We start from the raw sequence: 24,723 nt of genomic DNA on the forward strand, positions 1-24,723 counted from the left end.
CACACTAAAATTCTTACATTTAATTTCATCTTCTAGCTTTAATTGCATTCTGGTTCAGTATCTTTTCCCCCACTTTGTTTGGAAATATTTTAACACTTGTTTATATGATTGTCTTTATATATTGGATGATTGATTTATGTATTTTAATTTGTAGTGGCATTACAAAGTACTTTCATGGTCCTTGCTGGAGCTCGACAGCCCTGGTCATTTTCACTGTATTGAAAAGAGCATCTTGAAAATCATCTGCTCATGTTTCAGAAAGTAAACCATACAGGTTTGGACAACATGAGGGTGAGTAAATGACAGATTTGTTTTCTGCTAAAGATAGTGTGTGAATGATCAATTTCAGAGGTTTACTAGATTTCAAGATATTGAATGACAACTGCAGAAACATTCTTCAAAATATTAATAGTTTATAGATGTTTACAGTCTGTTAGGATGGATTCCTGTACACTCAAGTCAAGGCTATGGACAATATAAACACATATACTCCATTATACAATATTTACAAATTTGCAAAAAATGATCATGTGTCTCTGCCATAGGCGTTCTCATATCAGACCTTCGTCCGATGATCAACAAACATCAACAGCATCTGATATGAACATTATCTACACAAACACTGTACAGGAGAATATATTACAATATACTGTACACCTCAAACCACTGATCAGATCAGCTTATTATCATTTTTATAACATCTACAGATGAAAGGATGCTAAATAATACAACACTCAGTTTAAAAACTTAAGAAAAAGCAGCAGGAACTGAAACATCACACATGTGCTTGTACTTTGATCACTGTTTAAAAACCAATGGCTTGATTCCACTTTGCATCCACATTCGCAGGCCTTTAATACAGTAACAGCACGTGCTTCTGCGTTTAAAGCTGCAGTGTGTAAATCGCAATCTGTTCAGAAGTGCAGAAATGACACCCTCCACCTTTAACATGCAGAATTGAGACTAAAAACGACAAAACCGATCAGTAATATCCACTAAAACAAGTCAAACATCTCTTATTGCTGATGATCACAGAGCAGACTGGTCTGAGATCAGTCGATGTACTGCGAGAGCCATCGGAAACCTTCCCCGTAGCCCTGCTTCTTCAACACACTGCACATGAACACCTCCAGCGGCCGTGCGTTCAGGTCCTTCAGCGACACGCTGCCCTGCTAACACAACATGCTACATATCAGGCTACATACAGACATGTGGAAGCTTGTCTCCGCCACACATTAGAAAATAAAAAAGATAATTGCGACCTTTTTATCTCACAATTCTGACTTTTTATCTCAGAATTGAGTTATCTAAAGTCGCAATTGTGATATAAAGTCAGAATTTCATGATATAGTCAGAATTGTGATATAAAGTCAGAATTGGGTGATAAAAATTCGCAATTGTGTGTTATAAAGTCAGAATTGGGTGATATAAAGTCGCAATTGTATGTTAAAGTCAGAACTGTGATAAAGTCAGACTTGTATGATAAAATTTTGCAATTGCATGATATAAAGTCATAATTGTGTGATATAAAGTCGCAATTGTGTGTTATAAAGTAAGAATTGCATGATATAAAGTCGCAATTGTGTTATGAAGTCAGAATTGTGTGATTAAGTCGCAATTGTGTTATAAAGTCAGAATTGCGTGATATAGTCAGAATTGTGATATAAAGTCAGAATTTCGTGATATAAAGTCACAATTGTGTGATATAAAGTTAAAATAGCGTGATATAAAGTCAGAATTGCGTGATATAGTCAGAATTGTGATATAAAGTCAGAATTGGGTGATAAAAATTCGCAATTGTGCGTTATAAAGTCAGAATTGGGTGATATAAAGTCGCAATTGTATGTTAAAGTCAGAATTGCATGATATAAAGTCGCAATTGTGTTATGAAGTCAGAATTGTGTGATTAAGTCGCAATTGTGTTATAAAGTCAGAATTGTGATATAAAGTCAGAATTTCGTGATATAAAGTCACAATTGTGTGATATAAAGTCAAAATAGCGTGATATAAAGTCAGAATTGCGTGATATAGTCAGAATTGTGATATAAAGTCAGAATTGGGTGATAAAAATTCGCAATTGTGTGTTATAAAGTCAGAATTGGGTGATATAAAGTCGCAATTGTATGTTAAAGTCAGAATTGTGATATAAAGTCAGACTTGTATAATAAAATTTTGCAATTGCATGATATAAAGTCATAATTGTGTGATATAAAGTCGCAATTGTGTGTTATAAAGTCAGAATTGTGATATTAAGTCAGAATTGCGTAATATAAAGTCGCAATTGTGAGTTATAAAGTCAGAATTGTGATATTAAGTCGCAATTGTGTTATGAAGTCAGAATTGCATGATATAAAGTCGCAATTGTGTTATAAAGTCAGAATTGCGTGATATAGTCAGAATTGTGATATAAAGTCAGAATTGGGTGAAATAAAGTCGCAATTGTATGTTAAAGTCAGAATTGTGATAAAGTCAGACTTGTGTGATACAATTTCGCAATTGCATGATATAGTCAGAATTGCGTGATATAAAGTCGCAATTGTGTTATGAAGTCAGATTTAACATTGAATTAACAGAGAATCACTATCATTAAAGTTGCAGTATTGGATTTCTGAGAAATGGATTACAAAGCAAAACAAAAAACTCTTGTAGCCCATCAGCAGTAAGGGGCGTGTCCACTCATGAGGGGGGAGGTGCCTGAGTTGCATGTGCTCGTGAATTTGGGGGCGGAGCTATCAGGATAAGGGTGTGTCCTTTTGTGTTTGTTTCGGTGATTTCAAATATTGTGTACAGTTTGAGCTTCATCATCTGCGCTGATCAGTTTAATCACATGACTGGAATATTATTGAGGGCAGTTTTGGAGAGAAGAGAGAGAAGCTTCTTCAACATCTCTGAGGGAACTGGCAGAGATTGAGTCTTGGGTTTTAAGAATTGATATTGATATTTTCAACCCAGTCCTACATGTCACCTTGCTGAATCCTCCATTAGTGTTGTTGGTCTGTGATTGTCTGGCACTGACCTTCCCAGTGGTCTGTCCTTCCAGAGCGAACACCTCTCGTAGTCTCATCTCACTCACAGCCTCGGGTCGGTCGATCTTATTACCCAACACCAGAACCGGCACACTGGAGATCGTCTCGTCTGACAGCAGAGCCTGAACACACACACAGATTCACCTCAAACTCACTTATTAAACACTCATTATACACACAAGGCTTGTTTTGGGGAGCACCTCAAACTCACGGTCACTGAGAGCCACGACGGCTGGAGGAGCGAAGACTAGTTTTAGATTCGACATTCGCAGAATAGGTTTATAGGTTTTCTTTGCATGGCACAAAGTGAAACTTTTAAAAAGGAAACCAACATTTATTAGGATATGACTCAGTCTGACTGATTTATAGGGCTAATGAAACTGATATTCAGATTCAGATTGTTTTATTTAGTGCCATGTCAGCATTCAAGGCTATTTTCATGGCAAAAATTCAATTACAAAAATACAAAATATCATATAAATACAATAAAAACCAAACAAACAAAAACAACAAGATTTTATTAATTAACATATATGATAAAAAATCCGAAACCTTTTCAGGCATAATCTTACTCAAGTTCTTAAGCGAGGTAACTTCATAAAAGAGCATTCTACTTGTATTAAGTCCAGGAAAATCTAATAAAATATGTTTAACAGTCTTACAAAACATGCATAAAGTTGGGTCTTCACCTTTAAGCAAAAAAGCGTATGACCCATTCTGACATTTATTTAAAAAAACGTGCTGTGGAAAGAAAAACCTATTCATGCAATCTCAACTTGACTATATGATGGAAACTGAGAATATAATAGGCATTTCACGAATGTCAAATATAAAACTAACTTAACCGCATTGTGAAGACTTAAGTCGAGTTCCGCCTTAAGAGTTCCACCTTAAGACTAGTGCGGTTCAGTTAGTTTTATATTTGACAAATGCCAATTATATGCTCCGTTTCTATAGGGTTTCTTTGCATGGCACGAAGCAAAACTTTTAATAATGAAACCAGCAGTATGTTGAAACACTCATACAGCACAAGGCTTGTTTGCATTACTGTCGTTTTCAATTGTTTGACTGATTTATAGGGCTAATGAAATTGATATGAAAAAACGTGCCGTGCAAAGAAAACCTATTCATGCATTTCCAAGTGTGGCTTAAGTATGTGATGGAAATGCGAATGTCAAATATAAAACTAACGTAACCGAAAGCGAAGACTTACGTCGAGTTCCACCTTGGATTCGGCGAGCCGCTCGTGATCGGCGCAGTCCACGAGGAACACCACCGCGTTGACGGCGGGCAGGTAGTTCTTCCACACTCTCCGTGCTGGAGGCCAACAGATCATCAATATATCGATATATCGCACCGTATATATGGACATGACCGAGATACATCGCCGGTTTGGAGATGCGATATATTACACAGTGTGTTTGCATGCAGGTTTGTTTACATGAAAATGATTTTCACAAACATTTTTTCCTATCGCACTGCCTCTGTGGGGAAGTAGAGTTTACCAGGTCTCTCACACACACACACACACACACACACACACACACACACACTCACTCACTCACTCACTCACACACTCACACACTCACACACACACACACACACACACACACACACACACACACACACACACACACACACACACTCACACACACTCACTCACTCACTCACTCACTCACAGACAAACACACACTCACACACTCACTCACTCACTCACTCACTCACACACACAGACAGACACACTCACAGACACACACACACACACACACACTCACTCACTCACAGACACTCACTCACTCACTCTCTCTCACACACACACACACACACACACACACACACACACACTCACTGACTCACTCACACACGCGCACACACACACACACACACACACACACACTCACTCACTCACTCACTCACTCACTCACTCACACACACACTGCAGACCGAGTGTGGGGAAAAAATCAGTTTGCCATCAGTTGTAACTTGTTAGAAGATAAATATCTTTATATTTTATCTTTATCATAGTATCCTTTCAGCGTCTGACGGTGTTTCCCACGACAGAGTCAGAGCCGATCAATCATTCACTCATTAAATCATTCACTCATTAAATCAGGTCCACTGATCTCTACGAGGAGAAACATCATCTCTAGTGTCTCCAGGTGATGCGCTGATCCTCAGTTCAGTCGTGAACTAATGCTATTGTGAAGTGTGACTCTCTCATCTGTGTTTCACTAACTAAAGTTAAACCGTACAGGTTCTGAGAGACATAAAGGTGAATAATAAACGATGACAGATTTAATGATGATGACATCAGATTTTAACAACTGAATAAAAGCACAAGAACTGATTCTGGTTTCTGGTTCTGACCTTGAACATGCCCTCCCAGATCAAACGTGGTGAACGTCATTCCGGCGATGGTCAGCTCCTCTGACGCTGGCACAAAACACACACATGATCATCAGCCGTGAGCAATGCCTGATGGGAAACATTAATCTGACAGGTGTGTTCAGTAGCTCTTACTGGGGTGCAGCGTGGGCACATGCTGTCCTAACCGGTCGTCTTTGAGCATGTGCAGGAGAGTCGTTTTCCCAGCATTGTCCAGCCCAAGAAAAACCAGCTTCCCAGACTTCTTATACAGACCTGCAAAAAACATAAAGACTTCGAATATATCAAACTATATATATATATACAGTACGGTGCAAAAGTCTTAGGCGTGTTAATATCCCCCCCCCCAAAATAAAATGGTTGTAAGTCAGTTATTTCTATCTTTTGCTGTAGTGTGTCAGTAGGAAACATCAGTTTACATTTCCAAACATGGTTTTTGCCATTAATTGTAATAATCCAGTGAGATTTGTGTATGCATGAGGAGTCTGACAACAGCCGGTCTGATCTGATCTCACCATCATCGAGTCCGTCTGTGATTACATGAAGAAACAGAAGAAACTGAGACAGACTAAATCCAGAAGAACTGCGGGAACGTCTCCGAGACGCTTGAAGAAACCTTCCTGCAAAGCTCCCTGAAAAACTGTGTGCAAGTGTACCTGGACAAAAGCCGTTTTAAACGCAAAGGGTCGTTACACCATATATTGATTTTAATTAGTTAATAGACGTTAAATCATAAATAAATTCAATTTGTGATTTTATTTTTGAAAGCATTCTCACTTTACAGCATTTTAACACAAGTGCCAGTGCTTTTCCCAGTACTGTAGCTTTGCAGGAAGGTTTCTTCAAGCGTCTCGGAGACGTTCCCGCAGTTCTTCTGGATTTAGTGTGTCTCAGTTTCTTCTGTTTCTTCATGTAATCACAGACGGACTCGATGATGGTGAGATCAGATCACACCGGCTGCTGTCAGACTCCTCGTGCATACACACATCTCACTGGATTATTACAATTAATGGCAAAAACAATGTTTGGAAATGTAAACTGATATTTCCTACTGACACACTACAGCAAAAGATAGAAATAACTGACTTAAAACCATTTTTTTGGGGGTGGGGTGGGGTGGGGTGGGGTATTAACATGCATAAGACTTTTGCACAGTACTGTATATATATGTAAGGGATAATGTATAGCGAGGTGGTTGTTATAGCGAATACAACCCCGACAGGCTGATCTGGACCCCGACGCGAAGCGGAGCCTGAAGGGCTTGTATCCGCTATAACAACCGCCTCGCTTTACATTATCCCGCTTATTACATGGCAACCTACGAAATAAATAAATAATTTGACACAAAATATTGATTTAAAAAGGAGTTTATTGATTTAAAAACGATTGTATTGCTTCCGCTAAAGAAAATAGTCCGTTCCGCGTCCATAGCAACGCTCTGTTTTGCATGGCAACGGTGTGTTATACTCGCAGCATCTGTTATCAAGAAATAACACACCGCATTCTACATTAGAATTCAACCCAGCCATGTAATAAGTAAGGGTTAATGCCCGACGAGGTGTCCATTATCAGGCATTAATGGACGACGGCGAGGCGTGAACCTCCAGTCCATTAATACCTGACAATGGACACCTCGAAGGGCATTAACCCGCTTATACCATGGTCACTTACGAAAGAAAGAAATATTTAATCAATTAATAATACTTTAATGTGTTTTAGAGTAAAAATCGTGAGGGTTTTTATTTATTAAGTCGAGCGCACTATTTAATATCTCCCGTATACAGGCGTTGCCAAGCAACGTGGCCACAGCGACCCGACCGCAGCAGTTGATCAGTGAGTTTGAGCCAGCGCAATCATTTAGAACTGTCATCAGGCAAACTGACGGGACGCCTTTCCTAGGTGTACATTATCACTTTTTAATGGACACCCTGCAGCCAATCAGAATCGAGTATTCACCCAGACCATGGTATAAACATATATAGGGCCTACAATTGACATTTGTGCCAAATGTGAGTATAGATCGGCATTGGCGAGTATATGATGCGCTGTCATTCGCCAGTTGGCCGTTAACATTTTTATAAATTCTAACAACGCACAAACGCAAACTTTTTAAGCCTTGCCAATTTAAATATTCAAGCGCAAAAAGACGCGAATACTAAACTGAACTCTCTTTTACGTCTTCTTGCACTTGAGATGACAAATTCATTATCTTAGTATCTTAGTAAACATAGTAGGTTTTGTCTTAAGTGAACATAAACAGTTGAGAGTAAACACATGTGAGTCAGTATCAGTGTATTAGATCAGTGCATTCACTCTTAAAGTGACAGTAGCCTAATATTCCTGCTAATATTCCTGCTAATATTCCTGCTAGTATTCCTGCTAGTATTCCTCCTAATATTCCTCCTAATATTCCTGCTAGTATTCCTGCTAGTATTCCTGCTAGTATTCCTGCTAGTATTCCTCCTAGTATTCCTGCTAGTATTCCTGCTAATATTCCTGCTAATATTCCTGCTAATATTCCTGCTAGTATTCCTGCTAGTATTCCTCCTAGTATTCCTGCTAGTATTCCTGCTAGTATTCCTGCTAGTATTCCTGCTAGTATTCCTCCTAGTATTCCTGCTAATATTCCTGCTAATATTCCTGCTAGTATTCCTGCTAGTATTCCTCCTAGTATTCCTGCTAGTATTCCTGCTAGTATTCCTGCTAGTATTCCTGCTAGTATTCCTCCTAATATTCCTGCTAATATTCCTACTAGTATTCCTGCTAGTATTCCTGCTAGTATTCCTCCTAGTATTCCTCCTAATATTCCTCCTAGTATTCCTGCTAGTATTCTTGCTAGTATTCCTGCTAGTATTCCTCCTAATATTCCTGCTAGTATTCCTGCTAGTATTCCTGCTAGTATTCCTCCTAATATTCCTGCTAGTATTCCTCCTAATATTCCTGCTAGTATTCCTGCTAGTATTCCTCCTAATATTCCTGCTAGTATTCCTCCTAATATTCCTGCTAGTATTCCTGCTAGTATTCCTGCTAGTATTCCTGCTAGTATTCCTCCTAGTATTCCTGCTAGTATTCCTGCTAGTATTCCTGCTAGTATTCCTGCTAGTATTCCTCCTAGTATTCCTGCTAATATTCCTGCTAATATTCCTGCTAGTATTCCTGCTAGTATTCCTCCTAGTATTCCTGCTAGTATTCCTGCTAGTATTCCTGCTAGTATTCCTCCTAGTATTCCTCCTAATATTCCTGCTAATATTCCTGCTAGTATTCCTGCTAGTATTCCTGCTAGTATTCCTCCTAGTATTCCTCCTAATATTCCTCCTAGTATTCCTGCTAGTATTCTTGCTAGTATTCCTGCTAGTATTCCTCCTAGTATTCCTGCTAATATTCCTGCTAATATTCCTGCTAGTATTCCTCCTAGTATTCCTCCTAATATTCCTGCTAGTATTCCTGCTAGTATTCCTGCTAGTATTCCTCCTAGTATTCCTCCTAATATTCCTGCTAGTATTCCTGCTAGTATTCCTGCTAGTATTCCTCCTAGTATTCCTCCTAATATTCCTGCTAGTATTCCTGCTAGTATTCCTGCTAGTATTCCTCCTAGTATTCCTGCTAATATTCCTGCTAGTATTCCTGCTAGTATTCCTGCTAGTATTCCTCCTAGTATTCCTGCTAGTATTCCTGCTAGTATTCCTGCTAGTATTCCTCCTAGTATTCCTCCTAATATTCCTCCTAGTATTCCTGCTAGTATTCCTGCTAGTATTCCTGCTAGTATTCCTCCTAGTATTCCTCCTAATATTCCTCCTAGTATTCCTGCTAGTATTCCTGCTAGTATTCCTGCTAGTATTCCTCCTAGTATTCCTGCTAATATTCCTGCTAATATTCCTGCTAGTATTCCTGCTAGTATTCCTCCTAGTATTCCTGCTAGTATTCCTGCTAGTATTCCTGCTAGTATTCCTCCTAGTATTCCTCCTAATATTCCTGCTAATATTCCTGCTAGTATTCCTGCTAGTATTCCTGCTAGTATTCCTCCTAGTATTCCTCCTAATATTCCTCCTAGTATTCCTGCTAGTATTCTTGCTAGTATTCCTGCTAGTATTCCTCCTAATATTCCTGCTAGTATTCCTCCTAATATTCCTGCTAGTATTCCTGCTAGTATTCCTCCTAATATTCCTGCTAGTATTCCTGCTAGTATTCCTGCTAGTATTCCTGCTAGTATTCCTCCTAATATTCCTGCTAGTATTCCTCCTAATATTCCTGCTAGTATTCCTGCTAGTATTCCTGCTAATATTCCTGCTAATATTCCTGCGGTTTTTAATGATTATCAAACAACAAAAGACAAAGAACAATCACTCACTGCTCTTGGCTGAATAACTTTTGTTACTTTAATAAGGATTCATTAATAAGGATGTTTAATTTATACAGTGAAGAATATGCAGTGTTATTTTACATTTGCTTACTTTATTTAACAACTGTTAAACCTGAGAAACACAGTTTATTTAATTTGTATCTTTGTTATATTGTATTTATTTGTGCTTTTGCTTGTAATTTGGTTATTTTTTCTTATTTTATTACTAATGTTAATACTTTAATGTATATTAATTAGGCTAGTAGTTTTAGCTGTGGAATCGAGAATTGTGAATTTTCACTGGTATCAAATATTTTTATAATGCACTGTTTGCAAAACATTTTCATGGCTGGTAAAAAATATTTATGGCTGGTAAATTTCCGTAAGTCACCAGCAGGTGTGGGAAAAAGTTAATTTTAGGCCCTGTGTATGTGTGTGTGTGTGTGTGTGTGTGTACATTATACATATATCAGCTTTATTGCTCTATTGGATAATATTGCCAAAACAGATGCAGGCAAAGTTAAATATAATAATAGTCATGTGACCGATGAGCAGAAGCGACTTCTTCTGAACACATAAAATAATCTCTTATATATATGTGTGTGTATATATTCAAATCCTCACACACACACACTTTCATCTGATCTCACCTAAGAACTGCAGCACTCCACTAAACCCTCTGTAGATCCAGTCAAATATAAATGACATTGCAGATGTTTCCTGACCAAAACAAAGAGGAAATATTAATAAATTGTTACAAACGCATTCATCTAAATATATGCAGAATAAAAAACACGTCACTAACACACACACCGTTCATCTTCTATCACGTGGTAATGCTATTGTTACTTTACTGTACCGTGTTTTCGAGATTTAGGGCACGAACATAAAAGCACCATAATAATATCAGCATGTTCTTCCACACGCTCGCTCTCTCTCTCTCTCTCTCTCTCTCTCTCACACACACACACACACACACACACACACACACACACACACACACTCTAGTGTCAGATGTGTAAATAATACTGCATCCTGATCATTTACCTGAATATTACATATTTTAATCATGTAACACTCATGACAGCATGAGCAGTCTAAACACACACAGATCAGACGAGTGACACACACACTCACTCACTCACACACACACACGCTCTCTCACTCTCTCTCTCTCTCTCACACACACACACTCTCTCACTGTCTCTCTCTCTCTCTCTCATACACACACTCTCTCTCACTCACTCACTGTCTGTCTGTCTCTCTCTCACTCACACACACACACACACACACACTGTCTCTCTCTCTCATACACACACACACACACACACACACACACTCTCTCTCTCTCTCTCACTCACTGTCTGTCTCTCTCTCTCTCTCTCACACACACACACACACTCTCTCTCTCTCTCTCTCTCTCTCTCACACTCACTCACTCACTGTTTGTATGTCTCTCTCTCTCTCACACACACTGTCTGTCTGTCTCTCTCTCACACACTGTCTGTCTGTCTCTCTCTCACACACTGTCTGTCTGTCTGTCTCTCTCTCTCTCTCTCTCTCTCTCTCTCTCACACACACACACACACACACACACACACACACACACAGTTAATCCCGGGCCTGAATAAAGCCTCCTCCGGCTCCAGCTCAACTCTCTCTCTCTCTTCTTCAGTGTGTTTTGGTCGTCTCTCACCGTGTTTCGGTCGCGCGCCTCGATCTCAGTGTGTTGATGATGAATCCCCCGGTTTATGACGTGATTATATTAAAGCGCGCGTGCCATGGAGCGTCTCTAGTAACCCGCAGAATCTCTCACATGAGCGCGCACGACACCCTGACACCACTTCCGCCTTGACGCACGTCATCATCGATGCGCAATCTCATTGGATAGAGCCTTTTTTTTTTTACAGTCTATGAATAGGGCAGACGTTTTCAAAGTAAATCCGTGGAAATCAGGAATGTTTAAAGAAAAATAGTGTACAAAATAAAATAAAATAATGTGTTGTATGTGAAAATATTATATTGTATGTTTAAATACTGTATACAGTATTTTATTGCTGTACTCTGCTGCCATCTGCTGGTGGCTTTGTGCAACTGCAGTGTAAGCTTTCAACTGTTTTATCTGTTCAGACTGTTGTTCTGCAGCAGAATAATGTGAAGTCAACCGGTCTGGACATGGTCATAAATTGCAAAGTGCTGTTCTGTAAAATGAACGCTTTGATGTGGATTTAATCACACGTTAATGGGTTTAGATCGCTAAACTCTCATTGCCGGTCTGTTGCACTTACAATTACTGACCACTAGATGTCACTGTTTACACATCGATTACAACACCTAATTACTTACTCCGCTTAATCTGATATTCATTTCAAAGTTATATATGGCTGAATATTCAATTAAGGGCATTTTTACTCGAAATCTTAAACATAATCCATCTACATATCATGTTAAAACCTCGATCGCATATCCTGTAATAAAACTCTCATCTCTGCCAGAATCAATCTTTAAGTGGATTTTAATTTGATTTTGTGTGATAGTAATGACAAGCCCAAAATCACCTGGTTGACATTTCAAACACAACAGATGCTGATGGTTGCCATGGTGATGGTGCATAAAGTCCAGAATAACATCATCATGTCAGAAACAAATAACTGTTGAACCACGATCAGGTATAATTATAGCGCAATGAATATAATATTCTACAATTAGATGTTCCTTTAACATACAAATTAATTACCATAGATGAGGAAGAAAAAATATTTCCTATTTCAGTAAAAGTTTGTAAGAACACAGAGAGTTTGTAAAGTCACATCATTTTATTCCGATTCACAGTTGGCATTAAAAGGTCCACATGTTCATATAGTATTATATGCACAGACTGTCTAACATCCCAACTTTTCTCAGACCTCTACAACTTTATAAATCAACCTATACAGCGTTTATCAGTAACTAATACAATATATAGCAGAAATGTTGATGGATTCGTCCTTGTTCCCGTCACAGTCCGCTGATGATCTTCTATGTCTGTTTAGTAATAGAACCATTTATCAACTAGAAAGAGAGAGAAAAAGATTGTATTATTTATTCATATGAAGCGTCTGACAGAATCCATACAGAACTTTTTCTTCTAAGAATGTGTGGAATGAATGTGAAAGATTTCCAGACCTATAAACTGATACCATATTAGCGTCACAGTATTGAATGCTTGAATCTGATTGGTTGACGAACGTTCTAAGGAAACGCACGGCTAAAGTAGTTCCAGCAGGTCTTGACCGCATTACAGTTCCATATCACTTCGCCACAGGATTTCAGTTATTTCAAAGGTCCTTACAGCTGACAACAACAACATAACCGAAACCCACAGTGACCAAGCAAATAAATATGATGAACAATAGGATAAAAAAGACAAATTATTTGCATGTTTTGTGCCACAAAATTACTTTTTATTATGTACAGAAAGCACTACTCTCTTTCTCCCGCTCAAACACACACGCGCACACACACACACACACACATACAGTACTGTTGAAAGACGCACATACTGAGGTAAATCACACACGCTTAATCTCCCTCTCTAATAACTGCATTACTCTACCATCTCTATCAGTGGCTGAAGCCTAAAATGTAATTTTGGAATTAGCAAAGGAGGTTTGGGCAAAGAGTATAGAAGCCCAAGAGGCGAAACTCAATAGAACGCTCCATAGCAACAGTTGCCCCCATGCAGGGTTGCCAGATTGGGCGGTTTACCGATCGCGGGGTTTTCAAAGTTCAAACTAACTTAAGGCGGGCGTACACGGTGCGATTTTTGCTGTTTTTACGAGCTCGCAGAGGATTTTTTTCACTCGGGAGTAATCGAGTGGAATCGGTGATGCTCGCATGGTCGCGGCTCGCAGCGTGTGAGAGGAATCACGAGCCGAGCCGAGCACGTTATGAGCACCTCCCCGACCTCCCGATCATTTTTAAACATGTTTAAAAAATTCGGGGAGTCGGCCCGATTTTCACCAGCTGTCCCCTATTGCTAATCATACACAACCACGTGGGGCTATACCTCAGAGGCAGCAACCATACAGGGTGCGCATACACTGTCTCACACACACACACACACACACCTCTCTCTCTCTCTCTCTCTCTCTCTCTCTCTCTCTTAAAGGAATGGCTACTGTTCTCTGCTTTACAACAAATCATTTGCACACACATTTCTGTCATTTTTTCTATCTGAAGCTTTGCCTGCTGCATGCAACATTGACGGTCTCTGTGTTTAGCGCGAAAGCTCACGTGATTGCTGCCGGCTCGGGATAAAATTCGTGCAGGACAGACAGTCGTGCCGTGTACCAGCTGCTTTGACGCGATTATCAGTTAAACTGACTCGCAGCGTGTGCAATATCTCTCGACCTCCCGAGTGTCCGATCCTGGTCCGAACTCGCACCGTGTACGCCCGCCTTTACTTAAGGCGGGTATACACTGTGCGATTTTCGTCCGATTTTGAGCCGAATTCTGACTCGTGCGACTCTTTTTCGGGTCGGGCCGATTTTCAGCTTTGTCGTGTGTCGTTTGTCGTACAGTGTTCGTACAGTGTACAGGGGGGAAAGAGAGGCGATTAACCTCTCACGACCGGCAATCGTATGGTCGGATGAATTTCTGGCATGTTAGAAATTTTGGTCGCTCCTCGTGACTATATCGCACAGTTGAAGCAGTGATAAGAACCGATTGCTCTAAACTCTGTGTTTTTTCCCTCACTGCGCCTGCGCGAAAACATTTCATTGCAGCAAAAAAAAAAAAAAAAAAAAAAAACGAAAAAAAACGAAAAAAGGGAGATCTTTAAGTTCTGTAGTTCAAAGCTACAAATTACTGTTGCTTACCTCCAGTTTGTGTTGCAAAATGGATTAACCATTACCCACTTCTTCCAAGCCACTTGCCTCTTTTATTGTTAAAAAATGTTTTTGAAATAAAGCTGTTTTTAATTTTCATTGATGAATTATTGCAGTGTTCGGACATATTATAGACTGTTAATAATTAATTATATGTATATAATTAATTGTAATCGACCTAAATGTTTTAGACCATTTTTAATGAGGAGAAGTATAAGCTTCTAGCCTATGTAATATTTTATTATCCTCACAGCGCGTTGGTTATGCGGTGATGCGCTATGAAATTGTTGCGTGGCAATTTAATTATAGCCTATCACTTTAATAGCCTAGGCCTTCCCTAATAATAATAATAATAATAATAATAATAATACAACAATACTAGCCTACTAATAATTTAATATATAAATTGGAAATGCTAAATCTTCTTGATATTGATAGCTGATGCTTGTTTCGACAATATCTCTGGATAGGCTAATTATGATATCATCCATAGGCACAACCCGGCACGAGGATTTATCGCGCTGATTCGCGCATATTTCACACGCATAGTGTGAGCAGTCAAGTCGCAGCTCGACGTTCGGACCGTACAGTGTGAGCACATAAATCCTGAGCTTTGGCTTTACATCGCATGCGATCTACTCGTTCAGTGTGAGTAGGTTCCTTGCTGAAATCGCACAGACATCGCACAGTGTATGCCCGCCTTTAGCTAGCTGACTGACATTGCGGTTCATGACAACTCTCTCTGGGTCAGCGGCGGCAGCGCCAACACAGATTTGAATGTTGCGATATGATTTTGTCAAAGGTTTAATAGACAGACGAAATGGAATAAGATCGCGTGGGTGTTTGAATCGAGATCACAGTCTTTTAAAAATGAATCGTGCAGCTCCATAACGACACATTTCATCCTGAAACGTTTTTGAAACGAAAGTGGCTAACTCATCTATAAGCAAGGGCAAAAATAAAGCAATTTAATTTGAATTAATATCTGTAATATTCTGTAATAAAATAAAAAAAAACGATTTTAAAATCGTAAAAAAAAAATTGCGATACCTAGGTGAATCGATTTTTTTTCTCCCAGCCCTTATATGCATGTTTCATGTTGCCATTTGAAATAATTGAAATGTTAAAGTGGGTTATTTTTTATGTCTATATATCCACTCAATGTTTTTATGTTACTGAATGCTTCCAAGCGACTTTTATTGACAATAAACAGACTCATTGATAGCCTAAGTTGATCGCATTATTTTCCGTAACATAATAGAATAGTCTGACTGAGGTACAGCCTACTTTTGCGTTCATTTCATTGAATATTGTTTCTAAAATCGGATAGGCTAAGTCGAAAAATGGGTAATTTTAAAGCTTGTTAGTGATTTCAGTGTGTTTAAACGAGAAACAAGCCACAAAAAAAAATTGGGTGGTTTTTTGTGCATTCTCGCGGTTTTTGACAAGGTTTTGGGCTGGAAAACCTTGCTGGCATCTGGCAACCCTGCCCCCATGACGTGACGGCGCGGCCGCCATTATGGACTGAAAACTGAAGGAAAACGCCGAAAAATAATGGGAGTCAATGGCACTGAAAAACTTAACAAAACAAAAACTTAACATAACTTATTTTTTTCTGGCCGTCATATCTAAATATGAAAACAATTTAAAATACATTAATGAGGATGACCGACGTTAAATGACAGAAAATATACGTCTATGTGTTGGTTATGCATGGCCTAATTTCCCTTAGGAAAATAGTAGAAGTACTATAAGACTACTATAGAAATACTATAGCGGCTCTAGGATATTATAGAGGTATTACAGAACATAACATACTTCTGTGATGTTCTGTAATACCTCTATAATATTTTAAAGCTGCTATAGTATTTATATAGTAGTCTTATCGTCAAGGGCGTAGATTTGGTTTGAACATTGGGGGGGTTGAAGTTTGGGTCTGCATATTTTTCATGTGATCATGGTATAAATATTGGGGGGGTTGTAATGCATAGATTTAAATATTGGGGGGGTTATCTCCCCCCCAACCCCCCCACAAATTACGCCCCTGCTTATCGTACTTCTGTAGTATGTCCCAAATTACTATAGTATTCCTATAAGATTACTATAATATTTTGTCCCAAAATACTATAAGATTCCTATAGTACTTTTTAGTAAGAGTATGTCCCCCACCGAATCGGCTTCATTAGCCTACCACTTACGGTTTGCAAAGATACAATTATAAAATTATTGCAAAACTTTAATCTATCAATATTTATGTTCTATTATGCATTTTCCTTGTTATATGAATAACATAAATTCATGAAATAATATAGGCTATAGGCAGACACACAGTAATTAGATATAAGTAATAAGATATTTATTCAAATGTTGATTTTGAAATTAGTGAACATCACCATATATATGATTTGGAAAAATAAATAAATAAATAAATAAAATTATAAATGAACATTTCTAAAGACAGTTAATATTTTACATAGAATATCACAAAAATATGAACAACTTGTTTTTTCAACATCTTCAGTGAAAGTGCACACAGTGAACGTTTCAATGGCAAGAACAAAAACAATCTGTGAATGTCCTATTACAGGCGGAAAGGTACAAAAAAGATGTGCAATCTAGCAAGTGCACACCTGAACTATAAACACCTACTAAAATGGATTTTGCCATTGACTGGCGCTAACGATTTCAGCAGCTTTCAGTCCATAATGGCGGACGCGCCTCCGTTACCCATAACACAACAGAGTTTCGCCTCTTGGGCTTCTATACTCTTTGGTTTGGGACGAGATGCGTAAGAAAGTAGTCCTCCGCGTCGTGTCGTGGCCGCATTACCACCTCGGATGTGCATTATTTACTAAAAATTTAACGGCTCGTCGTCAGTTGTTCTATACATAATGACTTATTTTACTGTAACTATCATCTGTTGATCAGAAGGCAGTGCTCAAATCCCTAGTTTTCGGTCGTGGATCATCAGACTGCAGGACGGATCACTCACCTGAGCTGGGCACGGGCTCTGGCTCACCGTAAGGACGAGCCTGGGAACACAAGGCAGATTATTATTTCCTACAGGAATAATTCAACACAAATGACGATAGAGTGATGATGATGACGTCGAACCCGCCACTGCTTCCCTCGGGATTTTTAATTTACGAGCAAAATAAAGTCTGTGTTTTGCATAACTTGTCGATACTTTGACATTAACATCAATTACACACAACCATACCGAAAACACGATTTTTTAAAGCTGTTATGTTTATTTAAAAAAAAAAATATATATATGTTTCTAATACAGTAAGTAAGTAAGAACATTTGGGGTGCGAGTATGCAAACGTTGAAATATCATCAACTTATGTTTACCACAGACTTTATTTTAAAGTCCCCATGAAAACCCAAGTTTTGTTAGCCTTACTGCTATCTATAAGCTAGTGCTCCAAAACAATGACAAAATACGCATTTAGAAGATATAAGCATTTAAAACTTAGTCAATGATTCTGATGACATCACTCAGCACTTCTAGCCTGACTATGTTAGACTTCGTACTTCCGCTCAATTTCATTTCGCTTCTGTACTCAGTCTGAGACAGCGTAATAGCTTTCCGTTTTCCTCCGGCCTGAAAACAGCCGGCCAATCAACAAACAGAGGGCGGGCTGAGAGCCGTGACGTAGATGCTGATTGTACCGTGGATGCGTAGATTTACTTCACATAATCTGCAATAGTCGTTCACAGCCATGTTCACTCCGGTATTTCGCTCGATGGTTTTGTTTTCGCATCATACATGTGTTTACAGTGGAAGTTAGATGCGGCTGAGCATGCGCATAACACACGCCATAACCAAACGTTATGTGATTGGCTTACGGGTAACCAATGATTTTAAACTTCAGACATCTTCACTTCATTTACTGTTTTCTACATGCATGCTGAATAGTGCACTATATAGGGGATATAGGAAAGGATTCAGGCTGTGTAAATATGCTTTCCATTGTGGCGTATGAAGTCTGGTTTCACGTTAGTGTCACGCAAACCTCCGGTCCAGAGACACGATAGAGTCGAGTCGCCACATAACAGAAAACGTATCGGACCCATTTGAATTCTGCACAGAATGCTGTATTTTAAAGCAATATGGTGGAGATTTGGAGGAAACTGCAGCTTTACCAAGATCAATGGAGCTGTGATATAAACCAAACGCTATTGGCTATTTAAAAAAAGGGGAGGAGCTGTTTGATATGCCCCGCCCCTCTCTTCCTGTTTCAGTGGAAATGCTTTTCAACAAGGCAGTTCAGTGGGACTTTAAAAACCCATATAGGTGAATCTTGAGGGAACCAGAGGCGGGTTTTGACTCTATTCTCTATTCATCGTTTACTTTCTGTGTTTCAGTGAAGAATCTCAAGGAGAAGAACCTGCTCACAAACATCTCTGGACAAACCAGGCGAGTGACGTTCGACATTTCACCAAATAATGATGATGACTTAAAACACTATAAAGAATGTGCAATTGTTTCCTTAACCAGCTGTTTTTGACTTGATTTAACACATTAAAAATTACTTGGTTGGTATAAATTAGGTTGATTTAGAAATATTAAATCATATTTTTGACTTGAATAGAACCAGTTAATTAACTTTTTTCCCCAGTGAATTCATACAAAATTATCTTATGACTTCAGGAATATATTGCAGCAGAAGTGTGTTAAGACTTTAAATGAGACTTTAACGAATCTCTTATGATGATTTTTTCTCTTTTTTTGACTTCTACTGTTTAAATCGACACGATGGCGAGTAAATGACTGACATTTAATTTTTGGGTGAGACTTTAATCAGACCATTGACAAGACTATTAAACTCTCACCGCACTCTTCAGTCAAGGTGATTTTTAAATAATTTGCAATTGCATGATTATTAAATCCAAACAGACCCCAGGCAATTATAATTATGTGTGTGTGTGTGTGTGTGTGTGACAGAAGAGTTGATAGAAAACACTCACTGAATCGACAATGGCTTTGGCTTCGGCGCCGGACACGCAGAAGGGACTGTCGGAGACACAGGTGTTCAGACTGCATTTGAAACAAAGCGTAACATTGAAATATGATCAAACCAAATTCTCATTCTGTCTAGAGTCACTGAAGGTGATGTGAACTAAACCAACCCAGACGATCAGCTGTTGAAGTCTAATATCTGATCTCACAGTCTTTAACAGCTTCAGAAAGCTGGACGACACGATTCTCAATCACAGCGTTTTCATCTCAAATGTGTGTTTAGAGAGAATGCATGCTTCATAGTGAAGCCCAAATGGCCAAAAGCAATACATTCAAGTGGTGCCTATACGTTTGTCAAGTGTATATTAAAAGGAAAAGCCGTAATAACTGCCTTCCTTGTATCGTATGCTTCACGTTTGGACCTGAAATGCTCCCTATGTATGTAGACAGCACACAATATGCTTTAAAACAAAGCCTCCAAAAGGAGGTTTCAGTGAACAGTTCCGGAAATAAAAATTTTTTTTCACAATTTTTCTTTTGTGGAATGGAAAGATTCCATGGATTATCATTGTCTTTCTTTATTGCTATAGCAAAAAAAAAAAAAAAAGTGAAAAAAATGTTTTGTTTTTTTTCCCAAAATGAATTTGAGGTTTATTTTCACTCAAAAAATGAATTCATTACTTGATTTAAATGAAGTGAAAATGTTATGCATTTCATTCAAACTAGATCAGTTTAGTTGGATCAACACAATTTAGTTGAATTAGGTCAAATTAATTGACTTAATTGCATGTATTTTACTGCCTGACACATTAACACTGTTTTCTCTCCATATTGATCCTCCAGAATCTGCTCAGACACATTCACCGAAGAGGACGAGTTTCCCAGGCATGAACGACCCCTATAGAATAAAGCTACGAACACATTCACAACACGTATGAGTCTCTGTGTGTGAGCTCAGACGGACGGCCTGGAGAATGTGAGAGGCTTGTCAATTACATCTGTCCTCTTTTATCAGGCAAAAGAGAACATCTCGAACCCTGTCTAGAAATAAACATCACTTGGGGGATATGTTCGTTTTTAGTGCGACATCACAGAGACTGAACAGAATGACTCAGTTCTGTGTTGATTATAGTTTGAGCTACAGCTAAATTATAGACCGACTGCGTGCCGTCTCACCAGTTCAGCTCTCCAGCGTCTGTTTTCTTGGAGATTAGAGATTTCCAGAAGCTATGAGTGTCCTTGATTGTTTTAATGGCAAAATCCTGCAGACCATAAATGAGAAAAGACATTTTTAAAACATTTAAAATATATATTGGCTACCTTTTTTGCATAAAAAAAAACAAAAACGAAAATTAATCATTTAAAACAGATATAATACTTTATATTTGATAAAGCATTTAACATTTTTAGTGTATTTACTAAAGATTAACATTTAAGAACTTGTATACTGTATTTGCTCATTTTAGAAGCATTTAAAAATAAAGTATTTAGTGTATTTACTTCAAATAAAAGTTTAGTATAAAAGGCTAGTATATTTGCTAATTATAAAATATTTTAAAATAGAAATATTTACTAAATATATTTTCAAAAATATAGTATATTTGCTCATTTTAATGCATTTAAAAACAAAAATGTATTCAGTATATTTACTAAAAATAATATAGAAAATATATAGAAATATATTTTATTCTAAAATTAAATTTTAAAATATTTTAAAATATAGCCTAATATATTTGCTCATTTTTAAAGCATTTAAAAATAAAACTTAGTATATTTATTAAAAAATAAACATTAATTTTAAATTGTCAACAATTTAAGAAAACACATAGTATATTTACAAATTCTTAAAGCATTTAAAACCAAAAATGATTTTATATATTTACTAAAACCATTTTTTTAAAGATACAGTATATTTGCTAATTAAAAATATTCAAAAACAAAAAATAAAATAAAAACAGTTTAAAACATTAAAATAAAAACATTCACATCCTACATTACAGAAAATTGTCTTGATTATTAGCCATCAGGGAGAAGTCATAAATTAAATGTCATCTCCTATCTCACCCTGTTCTTAAATTCGCCATTGAAGGCAAACTGGTTTTCCGGCTTCCCATCAGGCACTTTATACATCTTGAACCAATCAAGTGTGGCCTGCAGGAATCCAGGCTTGAGTCTGCGCACGTCCTCGATGTCTGTGAACGACAGAACTCGCTGAGATTGAACATCACACTCATTATTGCAGATGCAGAAGGTAAAGGTCTCAAACCGTTGAAGTCTTCAGCCTCTGGGTCCTCCACGTTTATAACAATGACCTTCCAGTCGGTTTCTCCTTCGTCTATGAGCGCCAGAGTCCCCAACACCTTCACACGGATGACTTCCCCTCGAGAGCAAACCTGCACGCAGACACACACGAGGACGAGCAGGCATGCTTACTTCAGTACTTCACTTTTTGTTAATCGTTCTGATTGAGAATGATTCCCAAATGCATCTTTCAGATCAAAGACGACTTGATTTTTTATGATTTTCTCACAAATCAAACGTCACTGTGTCTCAACAGCAACTTTTACTCTACAAAAGATCCGTTTCCAGCTGATAAAACACTTCCCGAGAGCAAAGCAGACCATTTAAGCAGTTTAAGTCTAATTTCCATTACTTGTGCTTTAATTAATTTGGTATCTGATGTTGATTTAATTTTATTTATAACTTTTATAATTGATCAGATTGAAAGTGTGTTATTTATATCATTATAATTATTTAATTTAGTATCTGATGTTGATTTAATTTAATTTTATATATAAAGTATATAATAAACATTTAATAATATAATATTTTATATATATATTTACTATTATTATAATAAAAAATATATAATTTAAATAAGTGTGTTATTTACTATTATATATATTTAATTTAGTATCTGATGTTGATTTAATTTAATTTTAAATTTTATATATAAAGTATATAATAAACATTTAATAATACAATATTTTATATATATATATATATATATAAATAAAATTATAAAATTATAATTATTTAATTTAGTATCTGATGTTGATTTAATAAAAAAATGATATATATATATATGTGTTATTTACTATTATTATAATATATATATATATATATACAGTGTATATATATATATATATATATATATATACAGTGTGTATATATATATATATATATATATATATATAATTTAAATATTTAAATAAGTGTGTTATTTACCATTATAATTATTTTTTATTTAGTATCTGATGTTGATTTAATTTAATTTTGTAATTATATATATATATATATATGACAGGGAATAAGTTCCAAGGGTTGAATGACTTTCTGACTCGGGTCTTTTACCTTATTCCCAATGTCACAGATATCGATGGGATCGTTATCGCCACAGCATCCCGTGTCTCCGTCCCGGTGTCCGGGATCCTCCCATGTCTGGACAAGATGAGAAATAAACTGTCCATTAATTCAGTATTTCTGAGCCTGTCACTCATGTGAATGCACACACTGATGTGACCGAGGCGAGCTCTGCCGGCGCTGATAACGTTCCCTCAGTAACGCCTCGGGACAAATCTTTCTGCCTGCCATCTAAATGTGCATGAAATTTCTCTTTCTAAACTCGTTCATGCATGAAGCTCTCTTTTCCCTGGAGCTTTTCCACACTTTATATTCTGCAAGCGCCTGGAAGAGCCTTTGGACGTGAACGCAAACCTGAGGAATCGCTCCGTAGTTCCAGATGTAGCCCTTGTGAGGAAAGACGTTGCTAACATAGCGTAGATTCCCCTTCTTCACGTCCTGCTTCAGTGGATTGAGGGGATCTTTAGTGGCGATCTGGAGAAACGAGAGCAACATTTCAGAATTAACTCCCCCTTATTTCATTATAAAACCTGTTTGATGTTCTTCTCCCATAGAATGTAAAACAGAATGTAAACACTGCTCAGAAATTAGATGGTGGTTTATACTGTCAAAACATTGTGGGTCAAATATGGACAAACACAAACGTTGGGTTAAAAATTGAATAAAAAAAATTAACCCAACGGCTGGGTTTTACGTCCATATTTGACCCAAAGTTGGGTTGAAACATATAGAACCACACTGGACCTTTTATCTAAGGCGTTTTCACTCCTGAAAATCCGCACCAAGGTCCGAACCAAAGTTCATGTTTTGATGCATTATATACATTCGGTTAGTTTTGGTTTGGTTTCACATTGCAATTATGCGAGCGCACTAAAGCACTTTACATGACGTACTCACGTCCTGTCGTCATCATCTATATAGGCTGCATCTTTATGGAAGGTCAAAAGGGCCAAAACATGTGAAACTGTTGTGTAAACACGTGTTTACACGACAGTTTCACACGTTTTGGCCCTTTTGGCCTTCCATATTTACGCGTTAACACGTAATGACGCGTAATTACGCGTAATTACGTGTTTACACGACAGTTTCACACGTTTCGGCCCTTTTGGCCTTCCATACGTAAATGACGTGTTAACATGTAAATTATTGGACATTAGCACCACCTACTGGTTTGGTGCTCTTGCTCAAACACACAGAACCTAATTAGATTAAGCTTGTAAATAAAGTAATTACGTGTTAACGCGACAGTTTCACACGTTTTGGCCCTTTTGGCCTTCCATACATCTTGACATTGATTGGTTTGTAAACGGACGTACGTCAGACGTCAGTGTGTTGTCAATTCGACGGGTAACTTTGACAAAAAAAAAAAAAAAAAAAAACTTTGATAAGAATGAATGAACAGACGCATATCGTTGCCACTATACTGTTATTATTACGGCATTACTCCCTGCAGCTCCAGCTATACTCGAGGCTAGCTCACATTCGGCAAATGAACGTCCTCGTTGTGTGAACATTTTATCGTCGCCAGCAGGACACAGGACAACTGTGTGTGTGTGTGTGTGTGTGCGCGCTGGAAGAAACGCTGTGGGCAGGACTGACAGATCTGCACATAAATATTCTTCTTCAGTGGTTTAGGCGACGCGGGAACCACCGGAACATCCTGGAAATGTTATGAAAGTCCGAACCATACAGAAAATGCGTTCACACTAGAAACGAACCAAACCTTTGTTCAGTTTGATCCGGACCGAGACTGCCTCTTTTCATCGGACCAAATTT

General features: G+C 37.8%; 2 protein-coding genes across 3 annotated transcripts in view; both read right to left on the bottom strand.

Moving 5' to 3' along the window:
* Positions 1-393: 393 nt before the first annotated feature.
* Positions 394-11,616, bottom strand: sar1aa (secretion associated, Ras related GTPase 1Aa). 2 transcript variants are annotated; one of them, XM_084135080.1, is made up of 7 exons: positions 11,447-11,616; positions 10,401-10,470; positions 5,547-5,666; positions 5,394-5,459; positions 4,240-4,343; positions 3,017-3,148; positions 394-1,169 (listed from the first exon to the last, which is right to left on the bottom strand). In XM_084135080.1, the coding sequence occupies exons 2-7, from the start codon at positions 10,456-10,458 to the stop codon at positions 1,053-1,055; spliced, it is 597 nt and encodes a 198-aa protein (XP_083991206.1). In that variant the 5' UTR covers positions 10,459-10,470; positions 11,447-11,616; the 3' UTR covers positions 394-1,052. The 2 variants fall into 2 exon arrangements, with proteins under 2 accessions (XP_083991206.1, XP_083991205.1); XM_084135079.1 differs by having other exon boundaries at positions 394-1,172.
* A 931-nt stretch (positions 11,617-12,547) lies between these two features.
* ppa1a (inorganic pyrophosphatase 1a) overlaps positions 12,548-24,723 on the bottom strand; it is a 17,183-nt gene continuing 5,007 nt past the window's right edge. Inside the window, exons 4-11 of the mRNA XM_084134763.1 lie at positions 23,302-23,421; positions 22,939-23,025; positions 21,851-21,977; positions 21,649-21,776; positions 20,761-20,846; positions 19,593-19,662; positions 17,611-17,650; positions 12,548-12,801 (exon numbers count right to left, since the gene is read on the bottom strand). Coding sequence (XP_083990889.1) covers positions 12,779-12,801; positions 17,611-17,650; positions 19,593-19,662; positions 20,761-20,846; positions 21,649-21,776; positions 21,851-21,977; positions 22,939-23,025; positions 23,302-23,421 — 681 coding nt within the window. The 3' untranslated portion in view covers positions 12,548-12,778. The remainder of the gene's footprint in view (positions 12,802-17,610; positions 17,651-19,592; positions 19,663-20,760; positions 20,847-21,648; positions 21,777-21,850; positions 21,978-22,938; positions 23,026-23,301; positions 23,422-24,723) is intronic.

The sequence above is a fragment of the Abramis brama genome (genome assembly GCF_963993115.1).
Source record: "Abramis brama genome assembly, chromosome: 14".
NCBI lineage: Eukaryota > Metazoa > Chordata > Actinopteri > Cypriniformes > Leuciscidae > Abramis > Abramis brama.

Excerpts from the sequence above, each read along its gene's own strand:
- sar1aa (XM_084135079.1), bottom strand. The coding sequence starts at position 10,458 with ATGTCATTTATATTTGACTGGATCTACAGAGGGTTTAGTGGAGTGCTG. Across the intron at positions 5,667-10,400 it reads TGGAGTGCTGCAGTTCTTAG|GTCTGTATAAGAAGTCTGGG; the intron begins GTGAGATCAGAT and ends TGTTTTTTGCAG. Across the intron at positions 4,344-5,393 it reads TCTGGGAGGGCATGTTCAAG|CACGGAGAGTGTGGAAGAAC; the intron begins GTCAGAACCAGA and ends GTTGGCCTCCAG.